We start from the raw sequence: 18,173 nt of genomic DNA on the forward strand, positions 1-18,173 counted from the left end.
AAGAAAAAAGGAAATGAGACGAAACAATGCCTCCGTGGCCCACGTCTCATCTCGCCAGACGGAGACTACAACACTACGCTCACCTGAGCCCTAACAAGAAGACTCTCTATGAGTCAAGACTGTGACGCTATATGCGTGAAAAAGAAACAAGATTAATAATAACACGAGTTATTATGATTGAATGCAACTCGCTCAATGAATGCATCAAATAATTACCACGTCAATGTATGCAACACACAGTCATGCATAAGTAGATATGCATATACAACATGCTAAACAGATAATGAAAACTCCTAGGCACTTAAACACATAAGCACGTATCAAACTATGATGCTTTTAAACACATAAGCATATAAGTGCAGAAAACATGTTATCACACCGAGCATGTTATCAAAAGGCACGTAAACATGTTATCAAAAAGCATATGAACATATCAAAGTACATGAACAAAGGCATGATATGCACCCAAAGCTCATTGTCTAAGGTATTCGAACCCGGACGCTCTGATACCACCTGTGACGACCCTGGATTTTTCAATCCAGTGTGTCCTGTGATGACCCAAACTGGATCCAGAATGCGGAAGCAAAAGATGAAACAATGGTCTCTAGAGATACAACGCGTCTCTAAGACACCAATGTGACACTTAATGAGGTCACGGAACTCAAAGGAAACAAATGCGGAAACGGCATTTCAAAAACGGACAAGAATGGACCTAGGGGAAAAATGGTCATTTCTAAGGTAAAAGTGGGTACTACTGAGCACACCATTGGAAAGACAATGAAAAATTAATGAATTTAGACTCAAGAATCACTTGATTCGGAGTCCGGATGAGGAAGATACGGCTAAAAGAAGAAACAGGGGTAAAAAGGTCAAAATAGTCAACCCTAGGTCATCTAAACTGTTACTGATAAGCACTGAAAAGTGCGTATTTAAATCCCTTAAGCTTAGGCATTCTAGTACCTTTATCTATCTTACTTTACCGTTTTAGATTGATTTCATATTATTTCCATTTTCAGGCACTTATCCCGAAAATAAGCTAACTCAGTCAAATAAGAGCAGAAATAAAGCAATTCTGGGATGAATCAAAGAAATGAGCCAAGTAGAAGCAAAAGGAAGAAAAAGGTGAAAACCAACATCTTCGATCGATCTCAGATCAAAGTTCGATCGATCCAACATGATCGATCTCAACACTTCAAGATGGATCAGAGCCATGATGACATTTTCAGAGATCTCAAAAGTTCGATCGATCCAACATCATTCTTCGATCGATCGAACTACTACCTTGTCCTTATCCAAATGATTGATCTTATCTAGTTGTACCACCCTACCAACCACTTTTGTCCTTTTCCAAAAAATATCTTCAAAATATCTCAGATTTGTTTTTATCCAAAAAGCGCCGCCACTGAGGATCGATCCAGCCTAAGTTCGATAGATCTCAGCTATGTTCGATCGATCTAAGTACAAGGTTCGATCGATCGAACTCCCTCCAGTGCGAAAAAGTTAAATTTCTAGCTCACAAAAAGTTGTCCTTTATCCAATCATTGGGGAATATTTGCTGTACGACCCCAGCTTATTTTTGGTGTCATTTAACCTACCTATATAAGGATAAGGATTACTTTTTACATCATATCATACCTTGTAGAATTCTTGGAGAGAAAGCTTAGAGGAGGAGGAGGCTAAAGACACCATTGGAAACTCTTCATCAACCAAGGAGCAAATCTCTACCATGGAGTTAGCCCTGGAGGGTTGGAGAAGCACTACCATGAGTGACTAGACATCCTCTTGGGGCTAGAGTTAGCCCCAAACATGCTTTCTACATCTTGATTTTGTGTATTATTGAGGGATTAGTGTTGTAATACATGTTTTGGCACTTATATATATATATAGATCTTGTTTATTCAATGATTTATGTGGTTTAATGCTTCCAATTGATCATTTCATTCTATCCATATGTCTATGTATGCTAGAATAGATGTTCATGTGTTTGTCTCTATTTCTTGTATTATTGATGCATGTCTATGTGTATTAATGCCATAGATCTAGAGATTGTCAAAACATAGTGCTTAATGGAATGCTCTTGTAATTTTCTAGATGGTTCATGCTCATTTCTTGATGGATTGTGCCTCTCCCTTAGCTAAATTAGTTTAATTTCATGTCATTAGCTTAATTGTAGTGTAGTGGTAGCATAGTTGTTAGATAGGAGGACAATCCATGCTTATTGTTTGATGTTCCATACTTTTGAATGCAAGTAGTATATGTCTCTAACCTTGTGGTGTATTTGGCTTGTGAGCTTAATGAAAGGATTAATGACTTGTTAGATATATTGTGCTTTTCACATGCTATTTAGACAATATATACTTAATTGTTAGATATATTGTGTTTTCCACATGTTGATTAGACAATATATGCTTAATTGGTCACCCTTGCTAATTGAATCAACCAAACACACACACGCATCAATATTGCAACACACATTTCCCTCATTAGTCACTTGTTAATGGTGTAGAAAAGTATTGTTTGGTGGTGACCTCTAAACCCCAAGATCTCTCTCTCTCTCTTACTTACTCTTTATTGCATTTAATTATTTGGTTTAGTTTGCTCTTTAGTTTAATCAACCAACCAACTATTTATTTGATCACTCGACCTACTAACCGTAATAGTGATTCCACAACCAAATTCGACTCCAATCCCTTGCGATGATCCCTACTCACCCTAACTATATTTTTAGTGAAGGTAGTAGTGGCTTTTATAAATGTAAAACTTGGCCCTCGCCTTAATGCACACTCTCTAAGCTTGTGGTGCGGCGACAAACCACCAGTTACCAAGCCCTTCAAACCGGTTAGAAGGCCAAAAATGACGACCAAAACACTGCGCACACTCATCTAACCGTTTAGATGGCCTCTTCTAACCGGTTAGATGGCAAAAACCAGAAAGCTCAACCCAAAAACCTGGCAGTAGGGGTTTTTCGGCAAAAAAAAGAGTTTTTAAGGCCCTAGATGACATTTTCTGGAAAAACTCAAAGAAGAAACCCCCCTCAAAATTGAGTTTTCTACATGCACCCTGAGAGAAATTGAAAAAAACTCACTGTGAAATGCCCAAAATGCCCCTCCATGAAATCAGGTCATGAGGGTCCAAAAAGCTGCATATGCAAAACTGAAAGCTGAACTTTGCAATGGATTTCCGATACTAAGATGACGTTTTCTGGAAAAACACGAAAAAGAAACCCCCCTTAAAATCATGTTTTCTAAGCAACCATGATGAAACCGGAATTTATTTCCTGAAGGAAAACTCCAAAATACCCCTAGACCAGATTATGCAATAAAGAAGTGAAATGAGTCCATAAGAAGCTCATTTCACCAAGGAAGAAGTTTTTCATGAAAACGATCATGCACGCAAACGTAACATACCTAATAGGACATGCTACAATATTCTACGGCTTAAAATATCGCCGATGCAAAATATGACCCCCCAACGGCCAAAATAACAAAAATGAAGTTTGGAATGAAAACTCAGAATTTAAAATCATGAAATGGTTTTCAAATGCCGGTTGGCCATTGGCCACACTTCATATATGATAAATGAATGCAAATGGATGAATTTCATACACAATGCACGCTCCGGTGCAAAATAGCCTACTAAAACGCATGATTCATCATCTATTCTCATTAAAGGCAAGATTGGCATCCAGGATATAAATGTAATTCCAAAAGAAGTTCAGCCCTTGGCCTCATGTTATATATAAAAAATGAGAATCAAAAAGTGTGCTTAGGCACACATTACAAGTTAAGAACTAAATATACACATTTGACATATAAGGTTACAAATGGCTTTTCAAGCCAACCTTCACAAAAATTGAACCCTTCAAGTCCTTAAATCATTTAAGTATAATGAGAACCTCTAACCTTGAATCCTGTACCTAAAAAATGTTCCCACTACGTGGGTGAGTAACATAAAGCTACTTGTAGGAAATGAGCATGCATCGACCTAACATTTTACAATTTTATCACCTTAAGGTGAAACATGCTAAAGGGCTCATGCCACCTAACGTCTATGTCAAGAGTGAGACTCAGGAGTATCCTAAACTACCCTAGATCATTTCTAGCATAAATCACATCATCCATACAATTTAAACCACATAGAATCATGTTACACAAAGCAACAAGGTATAGATTCTCAAAGTCATCAACTTGAAATCTAAAATACGAAAATGACAAAAGTAGGTCATGCCACCTAACGTCTATGTTCCAAATGAATTCATAGGATCATTCCTAAGCCACATTTGAACAACAAAACATGAATCACAATATCTATGCAATTTAACCAATATAGAAGCATGCTATACAAAGTAACAAGACATAGATTCTCAAAGTTATCAACTTGAAATCTAAAATACGAGATCAACTAAATATAGCAATTTAGTATAATTAGAATTTCTAATACCACACATCAAGACATAGATTCTCTATGTTATCAACTTGAAATCTAAAAGTGTGAAATCAAATAGTGGAAGACTTGGACATCTAAGCTCGGAATTTCTGCCGAGACCTCAACGGTTATTCCGGGCATTAACCCACAGGGAAGACCACCCTAAGTGCGCACTATTTCAATTGGGGAGAACTCATACCTCCCGCACTAGAGCCAAACTATAGCCATATCACAGTAACCATGTCCCAAGTGACTCCAAAATAAATAAGTTAACAACTTATATATGTATTAAACAGTACACGAAACTACCTTCATGCACAAGTAGTTTGTAACCACACAATACATGCTCTAAATCCACAACTACTATAGGATGACAAATGTCAAATCTTTAGAGCGTGATTCGTTACGCGCTATAATAACATTACATGTCGAATCTTCAGTATGCAATTCGTTACACACTATAACAATATAATTCAATATAGAACATAATCTCGTAAATCCATTACAAGTCTAAAATCATGCTTTAGATATATAATCAATGTCAAACACACGATTAAATCATTAACGTAATAAAAACGGAAATTAATCAAGTAAACTAATTAATTTCTCTAAATTTCGAATCTAAATCAAATGATCTCTAATTAACACATGTTATACAATATAGCATGGTCATTGCATATACCAAATCAAAAACTTAATTAGGCCATTGGAATCATTAAATAGATTTTAATTAATCATTTTAATTAAAATCTCTAAATTTTCATACTTATCCAAATGCTCTCAAATTAAAGTATGTTAAAGGACATGGCAAGACTTAATTTAAAAACATATCACAACTTAATTTCATGCAAGGTACACCCATGAAAGTTAAACTTTCACAAAAGATAATTATAAATAAAAAGTGCAATTCTTATTCAAATAATTCCAATTTTATATATGTTAACACACATATCAAAACATAATTCATCATCATGCCACTTTTCAATTCTAAGCTATATGCATCTTTGTAAATTTAATCTTATACAAAGAAATAAATATTACAAATTTTCTAGATTTGATACAAGTCATGCAAACAAGTTGTATAATCATGGAAAACACCCATTACAACACATACAAAATCCTAAAACATCCCCTACCTCCATTTGAGATAATCTCAAATCCCCACCGAAATGAAACGGCTCCGAATCCGACGAAACTTCTAGGTTTTGTCGGGGACAACACGGTGAACAAGAACCCCAAGGAAGCCCCGTGAAAATCAGAACTTGACTTCAAATCCAAACTCAAGAAAAGGCCAAAACGAGATTCCAATCGGTGGAATCAAAGGCCTCGCCAAGACGAACATAAAACACTAAGGCACTATGACTTTTCATTGAAGGGAAGAAGCTCAAAAGAGGAGAGAGAAGGTGGAAGTCATGGCTGCCATGAGATCCGGCCAAGAGAGAGGAGAAAGAGAGAGAAAATTTTGATTTTTCTTTCTAAGACCCCCTATTTATAGAAAAACTCAAAAAGTGCCCCGAACGGGCCCCGCCGGGTCCGAAAAAGTGGAATTTGAGCAAACGCGCTCAAACGGAAAAACTATGTGAATGAAAAATAACCGAAATGAGACAATATGAACAACGGAAGAAATGGGGTCAAAAACTGAGTCTCGAGCAGAGAGATATGCCCCGAACAAGTTCGGTGGCAACCGGGGCCAGAAACCCTGAAACTGGAGAAAAACAACCAAAAGAAAATTCTAAGAGTACATGACTCGATGAAAAGTGAAAATGAATCCCGTACGAGGATCCATACTCAAAACGAGGCATTTAGCAATAACTTTCATTAATTGCATAATGGCCCCTCTAAAAAGTGAAAACTGCACAACTGGCCCAGAATGAAAATATCTTCCCAAAAATATTTTCTTAGAAACCCCTAAAATAAAATATCTTCAAAAGATATTTATGAAAAATACCCTGAGAAAAGAATAAGTTTTCAAAGAACTTTGCATCCGTGCCTATACAGACACTAGGAGCATCCAGAGTACTTTTTTGCAAAAGTAAAGATACGTATTTCATAGAAACCACTTAGAATGAAGATTCATGAAGTCAAGAACCAACTCCGAACACAAGAAGTGTGGTTATGCCAAAAAGTGACAAACGGGGAAAAGACGAAATAGGAAAAATGACGAAATGTGAATAGTGTCCGAAAAATGAAAATGCGGAAATGATACGGTCCTCAAAGGAAGTTGTCAATCCAATGTAAAGAGTCTCGGAAGTCATTCCAGAGCACTCAAGATGACACTAAGTGACGAGAAACCGAACTCAGAAAGGAAAAGATCAACAGAAAAAAAATATCCGTGAAAATCTGAGAAAAAGGAAAGGAAGGAAAATGACAGGGTCATTACAACAAACGCCATCACATAAGCTCAGTCTGTGAAGAAGGGTGTAGGAGAAAAAGGGTGTTTGGTTACAGGTTTTTCCTCATCCTAAACCAGTTTTAGATTGAACCAGTTCAAGGTTTGGTATGGTTATTTTTGGAAGAGTAAAAGGGTAAAATGGGTATTACATTACTAATTTATGTCATATTTCTGATTGGGGGTTATTTTCGCATAATATGAAAAGAATATGGGTGTTTTTTGTACATTTTTTCAAATAGAAAGTAAAAGTGCTACACGAAGTATATTTTAGGGGTGTTTTTTGCATTTCACCCAAAATACAAATAATAGTAGACCATCAATATTGAGTAAGATAATGCATTAGTATAATGTGAAATGTGTGTGTGTGTGTATATATATATATATATATATTCATTATTCTTTGCAATGCAACTTCACTAAGTTAATTTTGAAATTTTATCACTTTTAATGACAAATTTACCATCATAAACTTCTATCACTAAAAATTTTACACTCCTTTCTTAACCAAACACACTCCACTCTAAAAGTGAAATGACATTGTATAAATGTTGACTAATTCACAGGGTTGTGCTATTGCAAAAGCCCTCTCATGACAAGAGGCATAGTTAATCACTAGAAAGAGGAAGTCTTTATGCATGGAAAGTCAAATGAATTATTTAATACAAAGTAAACCCGTCCCGATTATATATGTACCTTTAAATTTATATATATATATATATATATATATATATATATAAGATTTAATTTTTGCAAGAATCTTATTACTTTACTGGAAGTATTAGTTAATATATTAATTTTTACTACTTAGTAATTTAAAAGCTTGGCCAGCTTATTTATCAGCCCAATTTGAGCACATTGGGCTACCTTTTTTTTTAGAAAAAACATAATAAAAGTGATATAACCCGCCCCGTCCCGCAATTAAATGGAGTACGCGGGACGGAGTTGGTATTTTGTTTACCGAAGTAGAAGAAGAAATGATTTATTAATTACAAACCCGCCCCGGAGTTAGGATGGAGTTGGTATGATGAATTTTTTAACGGGACGGAATAGGGTTTAGTCAAACCCACCTCCAACTCCGCCCTGTTGCCATTCCTCCATATGTGAGAGCTCTCATTATAACATTACTCATAATTAAATATTACTTATGAAAGAGATTGACTTGTAATAGAAAACGAGAATTAAAGTGTTCCACCTAATTTGCATGGAATGAAGGCAAGGTCTGCTTGGTTCAACTCGAGGCCTAAACCAAAGTCGCTAAATTAGGCTTTCTTACATTGATTATATTAATACAATACTAATAATTTTTATTTTTATTTTCTCTACTAAACTTGCAATGAGTTCAAGAAAATATAACAAATACTATTTTCTTTTTTAAAACAAAATAGATAGTGAATTAATAGTGTTGGAAATTAACCTGAAATAAAGTAAATAAGTTACAAAGTACAAAATTTTGAAGAAGTATTAATACGATGAGAATTTTTAAAAAAATAAAAAAATAAAAAATAAAATGCCCATAAAGTATGAACCAATTGAGAGAGAAAAAATGAGGTACTTACAAGATAAGAGGGTGACTAATTTACTATTATTTATATATTTATGATTGGATCACATCACTGGTGAGTAGACAAATCTTATCCATAAATAAAAAATAAAACAATCCCTTGTATTGACCAATAATAAAGTAGTTATATTTGTTTTGTAATTAATACAATGGACCAAACATAAATAATTCATTAAAAGAAATATATTACTAATATAAAAAATAATAAATAAATAAATAAACTTGTATTGACCAACAATATAGCGGTTTCGTAATTAATATACTACACCAAACATAATTAATATATTTAAAAGAAATATATACCTATATAAGTAATATAATAAGAAATACTGGTATATAACTAATATAATGATACATCGATCCTTTTCTCTCTACTGGGGGCTTTCGGGAGTGCTTTAATTACTTTATGGTTGAGCGAATAAAGGCAAAAATAGTCATGAATGAAAACAAAAGAAATTTGAGTATTTAAAAAGTGATTCAGTAAATTTATCTACCTAGAGATATGAAGAGAAATTTACTTTTGAAGAGGTATTATAAAGATAAATAAACGTATTTGCAAAGATTTCTAATCACAAATGCTAAGCAATCATACTCAGAAATGCAGTATTTAACGTGTTTCAATGAACTCCGTCTACGTCAACACATAAAAAAGATGAACAACGATGCGTTGACAGATGAATTAGAAAGGCAGAGAATTCCAACACGCAACAGACCTTGTATCAAATCCTGTGTTATATCATTCAACCCATATTCAAGTCATTTCTTTCAACTCAAGTCCTGCATCAACCTAATCAAAATTGAAATCCCAAAATTATATTATAACTGCATTCTCGTACAATGTGCATGCACGGTCTTATCCTATTTTTTTAGAATCTGATGTATCAAGTTATCAACATATTATTCATGTTGTATGATATCCGTGTGTCATATGCCCATATCAATGCTTCTTCGTCACTAATCTAATCAAGTGGCATTGATCATTTGACCCTTGGGAATTGTACACATCCCATGTTGTGCAAATTAGCTTTCATACCATATGGTAACTCATCCCCATATTCCCCCCAATTGTGAGAATTGATCCGGTGCCATATATTAGGACCTGCCTCCATATTAAGAAAATTTTAATTCCGTATGTTAAGGCTCATCTCACACTATGTAATGAGAATATTGTCTACTTTTCACATTATTAGTGCTTATAATTTTTAATACACAAGATAAGAGGCATCCCTTATAAATATCGCGTCCAGCCAAATACAAGTAATGAAAATTGCCCCAATTGATTTTATTGTTTTTTGTGTTTTTTATTTTATTTTTATACACCTATAAAAACAACTATTACTTCCACAACATTTTTTTATCTTCTTGTTATTAAAGGCCCCATCCCCTTTCATATAATTTTCCATGTTGACATGAGCCCCACCGCTCCCTTTGTCACACCTTCGCGGTTTCAGAATTTGGAGAGTCTATGGTGGCACTTATATCTATTATATATTAAGAAACAGTACACCTCAGTTTAGCATATTTAATCACCACCTCATTCTCACCATCAACATTCACAAGACTGGCCTTTCTGGATATTGATTCAGCCATTGTTGTTCTCGCCGTCGAGACAAGACTTCTTCTTCTTTCTTTCACCCCCCTGAAATCTTCAATCATTGAAGATTGAAGGTTTCATATCACATTTTGCATGTGACTGTAATGTCCACCAATGGTCATCCACTAGGTATCAGCCCAACCAGTTACTCTCGCAGTCACTCTGCAAGAGAGAGAGACAAAGAGACAGAGCTCTCAATGTTCTCCCAAACACTTCAAACAACCATGACTTCTTCAGCAGAAGAAATCATTGACCTCGAGAAACATGGGCACCCTGCAGAGAGGGCTCAGTGGGTGCTGAATGCTCCAAAGCCGCCTGGCATATGGCGCGAGCTTGTGAATTTCGCAAGTGACAATCTTTTCCCTCAAAAGTTATCGCCCCATTCGAAGCAGACCAAATTCAAACATGCTGTTTCGGTTCTAGAGAGCATATTTCCTATCCTCCTTTTGTGCAGAAACTACAATGGAACAAAATTTAAGAAGGATTTATTAGCAGGCTTAACTCTTGCAAGCCTTTCCATCCCACAGGTGTGTGTCTATAGATATATATATCTAAGTTAGCATTGATTTGGATGGTAGTTGTAGTGCTAGTACTACCACATGTATATATGTTTTTTTTATGCAGAGTATTGGATATGCAACTCTGGCTAAGCTTGATCCTGAATATGGGCTATGTAAGTTTCTAATTTACTTAGTTTTTTAATTGATCAATTGAATGTGTAATTCAGTGTGTATGTGAATTGGAATTCTTGTTCTGATCAGATACGAGTATTCTTCCGCCACTGATTTATGCGTTAATGGGGAGTTCGCGAGAGATAGCAATTGGACCAGTGGCTGTGGTCTCGCTGCTGCTATCCACAATGATTCAGAAGTTGGAAGATCCTCTGGCTAATCCAATTTCTTATAGAAGGCTTGTGTTTACGGTTACCTTTTTCACCGGTGTCTTCCAGGCCGCCTTTGGACTGTTAAGGTTGGTGTTTTCTTATAATCTTATTGACAAACAAAACACTTCTCTGTTTTTAAGTTTTTTTGATTAATTGTACAGGTTGGGTTTTCTAGTGGATTTTCTATCACATGCTGCTATTGTTGGTTTCATGGCTGGTGCTGCCACTATGATTGGTCTTCAGCAGCTTAAAGGACTACTTGGGATCACTTACACCACAAACAAAACTGATGTTGTCTCTGTCTTGAAAGCTGTTTTTGGATCAATTCATTATCCTGTAAATAATCTTATTGTTTTTCTCCTCCTCTTTTTTTTAATTTTTATTTTTCTTAGATTGTATAGTAAAAATTCAAAGAATATAAACCTATGTATGTCATTTGCATTTGTTTAATTACTTTTGGGTAGGTAAGAATAATTAACTTTGTAACCATACTGGTTTTGCATTTGTTTTTGCAGTGGAATCCTCGTAACTTTATGCTTGGGTGTTCATTTCTGAGTTTCATCCTAATAGCCAGATTTGTGGTATGTAAGAAGCATCGGACGTGTTTGGTTCAGTTTTCTAAAAATAGTTCTCAAGAACTCATAAAATAAAAAACTACTTTTTGATAATTTTCCTCTATATGATTTTTTGATTTTCAATTCTCTAAAAAAGAAAACTATTCTAAAAAAAACTGAACCAAACAGGCCTATAATTTCTTAATTCCTTTTCTTTTAGTCTTATACGGTCGTTATCTATCCAAATTCTAATAACCTTACTCATTCTCTCTCAGGGTAGAAAGAACAAGAAACTCTACTGGTTACCTGCCATTGCACCTTTAGTATCTGTTATTTTATCAACACTCTTTGTTTTTCTAACAAGAGCTGATAAGCATGGAGTTAAAATAGTAAAGCACATCCATGGAGGGTTCAATCCAAGCTCGGTTCATGAGTTACAGTTCAACGGCCCTCACACCTGTGAAGTGGTTAAAATTGGACTAATTGTAGCAGTAATTGCGCTCACTGTGCGTAATTAATCCTATTATTCAACATGCTAATGATCCAACATTTTGAATGATATATATATATATATATATAACCTTTGATCTAAATATGTGCTACCTTGTTAACTTTAGGAAGCCGTTGCTGTTAGCCGATCTTTTGCGACAATTAAAGGATACCATCTTGATGGTAACAAGGAAATGATGGCCATGGGTTTCATGAACATTGCAGGATCTTTAACTTCTTGCTATGCTGCAACTGGTGAGCCTAGTTTTCCTTTTCCTTTCTCTTTTGTTTCTTTCTGCATCACCTAACTAAGTTTACTTAGTATGAACATCAATGGTAATATATTGTGGAAACTGAAGCTTACTAAGCTTTTTCAACATATATACATATTTCACTGAGCATTCAGATCTGACACCTCTAACAACTAGCCCGCCCGAGGAGTCTGAGTGTTCTTCTCAGGTAGGTAGGGTGTCCTAAGCTTCTGAGTCTAACCATGAAGCATCCACCTGTTTCACTAGTCCATTATATGAAAGGGTTTTGTTTTTTTGTTGGACATCTAGACCACAATAGTACAATCTTACCCTTCACCAATTCCTGCCCTAAAAATATAAACAATAAGTTATATGCCCAAAAAGAAAATTAATAAAATAAATAAATAAAAAGAAAGGAAGAAAATTGTTCCTTTTAATTTACAAGTGCCTTTCATTTGTCTCCTTCAAAACTTGGTATTTGTACTTTTTTGCACCCCCACACAAATAAGGTAAAGCTCAGGCTATGTCTGTGGATATTGTTGCCCCCAAGGAATTGTTTGCATTCAGGGACGAACGTAGTAGCAAGTGAGGAGGGCAATTGCCCCTCCTGAATTTTTAATTTTTTACTAATATACTTGCTAATTTTTTTTTTTTTTTTTTATATATACCCCAAAAATATTGCTAATTCACCCCCCCCGCGCGGCGGGCGGCGAAATTATTAAAAATTTCAGCCTTGCCCCCCGTTACCTAAAGTTCTAGGTCCGCCCCTGTTTGCATCTAGAAGGAATATATTATCTGATGGTCAAGTCTTTTTCAACTAGACCAAAGGTTTATTTGTACTTTTACATGTGAATTATGCTACTTTCAAACATACACATTTGAATGCCAAATATTCATTTTGTTTTAAAACACTATTATGCAGGTTCATTTTCGCGCACTGCTGTAAATTTCAGTGCTGGATGTGAAACAGTTGTGTCTAACATTGTGATGGCCATTACTGTCCTCATATCAATGGAATTGTTGACAAGGCTCTTATACTTCACTCCAATTGCAATACTTGCTTCAATTATTCTTTCTGCTTTACCTGGACTCATAGACCTCCATGAAGCTCACAACATATGGAAGGTTGACAAGCTAGACTTCCTCGCTTGCATTGGAGCGTTTTTTGGAGTGTTGTTTGTGTCTGTCGAGATCGGTCTCTTAGTCGCGGTAACAATTTTTTTCACTCTCATCATCAATTATGCACAAATACTATCGTCCGAATGAAACATACTAATTTTGTAGTCTTAGGTATTATTTGATAATCAATTTCAACACTTAATTCTGAATGCAAATATTTGATCATTCAAATGGAACAGCATTCAGACTACAAAATTAATTGTGGTGAAAGATCGGCTAACATACTAATTTTGTAGTCTTAGATATTGTTGCATAACCAATTCAATACTTAATTCTGAATGCACTCAATTAAATACTAGTAACACTTAAGAAAACAAGTGACACTTGAAACGAGGAAAATTAAATTTTATTTCTGATCATTAATATGCTACTTAAAAAATGAAATTAGTGTTTAAATGAAACGTATGCATTTCATAGTCTTAGGTGTTGTCCGATAATCTAATTAAGCATCTGAATGATTAAATATTTATTAAATTAAGTGCAGCTAATGACACATTTAATACTTTAAATGAGAAAATTTTATTTATCTGTGATGACCAGTTTTTGTGCACATATATGGTACTGTTTTAATGAAACATACAGATTCCTAGGCCTTTGAGAATATAATCTAGATTTTGTGGGATCAAATTGGATTTGTCTAGAATTTTTCATTGGTAGTGAGTAAACTCTAATACTGATTGCTGGGTGAAATTGAGGCAATGGATGAATGGATATCACTTGGCCCACCACTTTAAAAAGGCAACATTTTGAGGGCATCAAATTCAAAGACTAGTGGGTCACTTTTTGTTTTAATGACATATATACCAACTTTTGGGCTGCGAAAAGAAAGGACCTTCAATGGACTACAAGAGAAGTAGGAATAAATACTTTTTGGTTAAATAGTGGTCTTTTACTTCTCAAAAAGACAGTTGAATAGTGTGGAATGAATGAGTCCTCAAATTGAGGCTAGGTGCTTCTACAAAAAGTTATGGTTGTTGGTTGTGGATCGTTCCTTTAGTAAGCTATATATATATATAATAAAGCTGGAAAAAAGTTGGTTCTTCTCCAGTAAGTCAATCACCCCTTGTCTAGGGTTAGGTATTGTGACGATTTAGCTGTGGAATGTGGACATCTATCTTACGTACCCTTTATTTCTGTTGAGATCATTCACATCATGATTGAATACTAATTGCATCACCTCTTCGTAACACTATTTTCGAACCATCAACCTTCTCTAAAAGGCAGATGCTTTGGAGGAGGTCTTAGTTCAACGGCCCATTAAAGACAATACTCTTTTTGAATTGTTTGTGACTTACGTATCAGGACTGGTGTTGGGGTTGCGCCAATACCCCCTTGGTTTATCTGCTAGCTAGGGGTGGATTCAAAAGCCCTACCTTGGAGGGGTTCCACAGTTATAATAAAAAAAAATAAAAAAAACTATCAACCTTCTCTTTGGGAAGGTGGATACTACTAAGTTTTCTTTCAACCCGAGTAATGTTGTGACCCAATTTTGATCCGAGTTAAGAGTTTTGTGTAAGTTTTTTGAAGATTTCGACTTGATTTCTAGCTAGTTTTTATTATAACTCGGTATATAAGGGTGTTAGGGTTTGTATTGTTAAAAAACCCTAAAAATCTGAAATAGAGTCTCTTTATTGAGAGAATGTATTAATTAGGTTTACAGTTTGTGAAACTTGTACATCTAACTTCTTTCTTTTCTTTACGTGCATAGTGAAATCTCTTCGCGCCCATCTTTATTTTAGATGTACAGTTATAAGGCGAAACATGTTGAATATGTGTGTTCATTTGATGCGTGTTTCTGGTTGATATTGTTGTTTAATTGATTTTATTTTGTCAGTAATGTTTATACTTTATAGTAACAAATATGTTAGATCTAAGTCCCATGAAGTACACTACTTTAAATTAAGTAAAATATATACAGGTGTGTATATTTTAGAGAAATGGACAGTGATATGCAATTTTTTTTTAATTCAAATCAAATTATTAAAGCTCATCTAGCAGATGTTTCTCCAATTCTCCTTTTGATACTGAGCGCACAATTTGATTCTGATTTAAGCATTGCTTAAAGTTAAATGAGTAATATAATTGTGATTTAATATATATATATATGATTGGATTTACAGGTGATTGTATCATTTGCAAAAATCATAATCAATTCAATTCAACCGGGCTTAGAAAGTCTCGGTAGATTTCCAGGAACTGATATTTTCTGTGATGTCCATCAATACCCTATGGCTATTAAGAGTTCTGAAATCCATATAATCCGAGTCAAGTCTGCTTTTCTTTGTTTTGCAAATGCCAATTTTATCAGAGAAAGGTAACTAGATTATGTCCGTTATATATAAAAGTTCAAGTGAACGCACACACCCACAATAAAATAGTTATAATGTTTATATATAAAAAAATATATATCTAATTTTATTTCACTTTATTGTTAATTTGCTCAAGGATTTTGAAGTGGGTAATTGGAAAGGAAGAGGTGGATGGCAAAGGTAGTGTCAAAGCAAGAATCAAGCCTGTAATTCTTGACATGTCCAGTAAGTACTTTTATGAACAATAAATTAATAAATAAAACTGAAGATTGCAGTATTTTTATTCTAATTTAATTTATGGAAAAAAAAAATGAAAAAACAAAAGAAAAAAGAAAATGAAAAACTACTTTTGAGGATTGAATTTAATGACAATTGATGGAAACTGTTCTCTTGATTTGGGACCAAATTGCTGCTTTAGGCATCATGCTTATATAAGATTGTTCTCTTGATCTCAGACCATATTACAACTGTAGTCATCATGCTTAACAATGTCAATTTATTCCCCTTTCAAGTATTTTCAAGGGATTAATGATTTCTAGACTACAGTTGTGGTTCAAATTTTGTTTCGATCTACGATAATTCTTCTTGAATTGTGGTCCACGATAATTCTTGTTGAATTGTGGTTCAAATTTTGTTTCAATCCAAATTTCAGATTTTGAACCCATTGTTGGGAAAAAAATCTTGCAGATCATTCTTATCGTAACCTACTTTATAAGAGAGTTAGGATTTATATTTGCAAAATGAAACTTTTGTGGATCGTCGTATAGTCGAACAATGTAAATCTTTCTTTGTGTTTGTGTAGCTAGTGATTTTTTGTTTTCTGTGGATTCTTAATTGTGTTGTGTTTTGCCGTGGTGTTTGTTAACAATTCTGATTACAGATTTGGTAAACATTGACACATCTGGAATTGCTTCTCTCAAGGAACTGCATAACACGTTGGTGCTGCATGGCATAAAAGTAAGGCAGTGATTTTGTCTCCTAAATTATATATATGTTAATACACACATATATATATATGATATGAAATGAAACCCCCTCTATCTCTCCTCTTGCAGTTAGCCATAGCCAACCCTAGGTGGCAAGTGATTCACAAGCTGAGGCTGGCAAACTTTGTGGACAAAATTGGTGGAATGGTCTTTTTGACTGTTGGAGAAGCAGTGGAGGCATGCGTTGGTGTCAGAATGGGTACCATTTAAGTGCCACAATGTACTTATTCCTACGTGTGTGTAATCTGGTCCCACACAACTTTTGTAAATTGAATAATGGGACATCTAATAAAGTTAATTGTGAAACTATTAAGTTATGGGTGTTTTCATGTATCAAAAATATGTAATATAGAACCATCAAGTAATGTTTTTGCCATTTCGATTGAACAAAATCTGTATATATATATATATACACATAAATAAATAAAGAACGGTTTAGTAATAAATTTTGTGAAATTTTAGGTTTAATTTCTATCAACATTTAAAAATTGGAGAGGGTAACGGTTCGAATCCCATAATGGACATTTGTGAGTATATGTGCACAAATATTTTGTGACGTCACACAATATCATCTAAAAAGAAAGGTTTGATGATGCTTATATGTAGGGATATTCCCTAATTATATAGACATATTTTAAACAAAATCGTATTCAGTAGACAAGAACTGGTAACATATTCGTCAAGAAAGGGATTCATAATACATTTATCTTCTTGAGGACGCTTTATGCCGACTAAATCCATTCAATTTTAATTATTTGAATAAGTATATGCTTCTTTCTGTATACAGCAGTTACATGAAATTTGATTCGTAGGCTTTCATGACATGATCTAACACTAAAGGGAATGATGTTAGAATCCCACTAATAGAGATTTCTTAACTTTGTTTTTGCTTGGTATTCGATGCCAAAATAAGCAGTCAATGTTCTCATCTAAAACAATCATTATATTCTTATTGATTGCACAAACGCTACTAAACAATAAAATATTTGCTAATTGAGGAATAAATTTTCCCCCCAAAACTATTCGAAGATGTCAAATGAGGCCAACAGCATAATTATCCTTAGACTGTGTTGGAAAAAAGTAATGCAGCAATATTTGAATTGAGTTTTTTTTCCACGATGCTATAAATAGAGAGGAAGAATACTTGTCGCAGACCATATCAGAATTGTGTTTCTTTTAACACGTGAAGTGGACTAATAAAAGTTTGACGACACTTGTTTAAAATAAGGGAAAACTCTGAAAAACACCTTTGTGATTTTTAATTTGTACAAATTAGACCCTTTTAGTTAAATTTATTTATATAAATCCATACTTGATATAAAACTGTGCAATTAAGCACCCCCGGTGAGAATTTCGGTAGAAATTGGATGTCAGTTGGTCATGTGCAAGCCACATGACCATTTTAAACCCTTTATTCCCAAAATTGCCCTTCTTACATTCCTTTGCTACCCCTCACCATATATATATATATATATATATATATATATATATTTATAGTATATATGGGTTTTGAACTTCTTATTCTTATAGATTTTGTAGTTTGCAGTTAC

The 18,173-nt window shown here is 34.4% G+C and overlaps 1 protein-coding gene across 1 annotated transcript; it reads left to right on the forward strand.

The window, feature by feature from the left end:
* The first annotated feature begins 9,790 nt into the window (after positions 1 to 9,790).
* On the forward strand, positions 9,791 to 16,999 carry LOC132267228 (low affinity sulfate transporter 3). Its single transcript, XM_059768325.1, has 12 exons — positions 9,791 to 10,499; positions 10,597 to 10,645; positions 10,734 to 10,941; positions 11,017 to 11,191; positions 11,371 to 11,436; positions 11,685 to 11,915; positions 12,027 to 12,153; positions 13,072 to 13,358; positions 15,449 to 15,642; positions 15,774 to 15,862; positions 16,518 to 16,594; positions 16,693 to 16,999. The coding sequence occupies exons 1-12, from the start codon at positions 10,077 to 10,079 to the stop codon at positions 16,831 to 16,833; spliced, it is 2,067 nt and encodes a 688-aa protein (XP_059624308.1). The 5' UTR covers positions 9,791 to 10,076; the 3' UTR covers positions 16,834 to 16,999.
* Positions 17,000 to 18,173: the final 1,174 nt, after the last annotated feature.

The sequence above is a fragment of the Cornus florida genome, unplaced genomic scaffold (assembly GCF_030987335.1).
Source record: "Cornus florida cultivar Cherokee Brave unplaced genomic scaffold, ASM3098733v1 CherokeeBrave_3.0.0_Hap2_Chr07, whole genome shotgun sequence".
In the NCBI taxonomy this organism is placed as follows: domain Eukaryota; kingdom Viridiplantae; phylum Streptophyta; class Magnoliopsida; order Cornales; family Cornaceae; genus Cornus; species Cornus florida.

Coding starts and splice junctions, on each gene's coding strand:
- LOC132267228 (XM_059768325.1), top strand. CDS start 10,077: ATGTCCACCAATGGTCATCCACTAGGTATCAGCCCAACCAGTTACTCT. Junction 11,192..11,370: donor TTGGATCAATTCATTATCCT/GTAAATAATCTT, acceptor TTGTTTTTGCAG/TGGAATCCTCGTAACTTTAT. Junction 15,643..15,773: donor GCCAATTTTATCAGAGAAAG/GTAACTAGATTA, acceptor AATTTGCTCAAG/GATTTTGAAGTGGGTAATTG.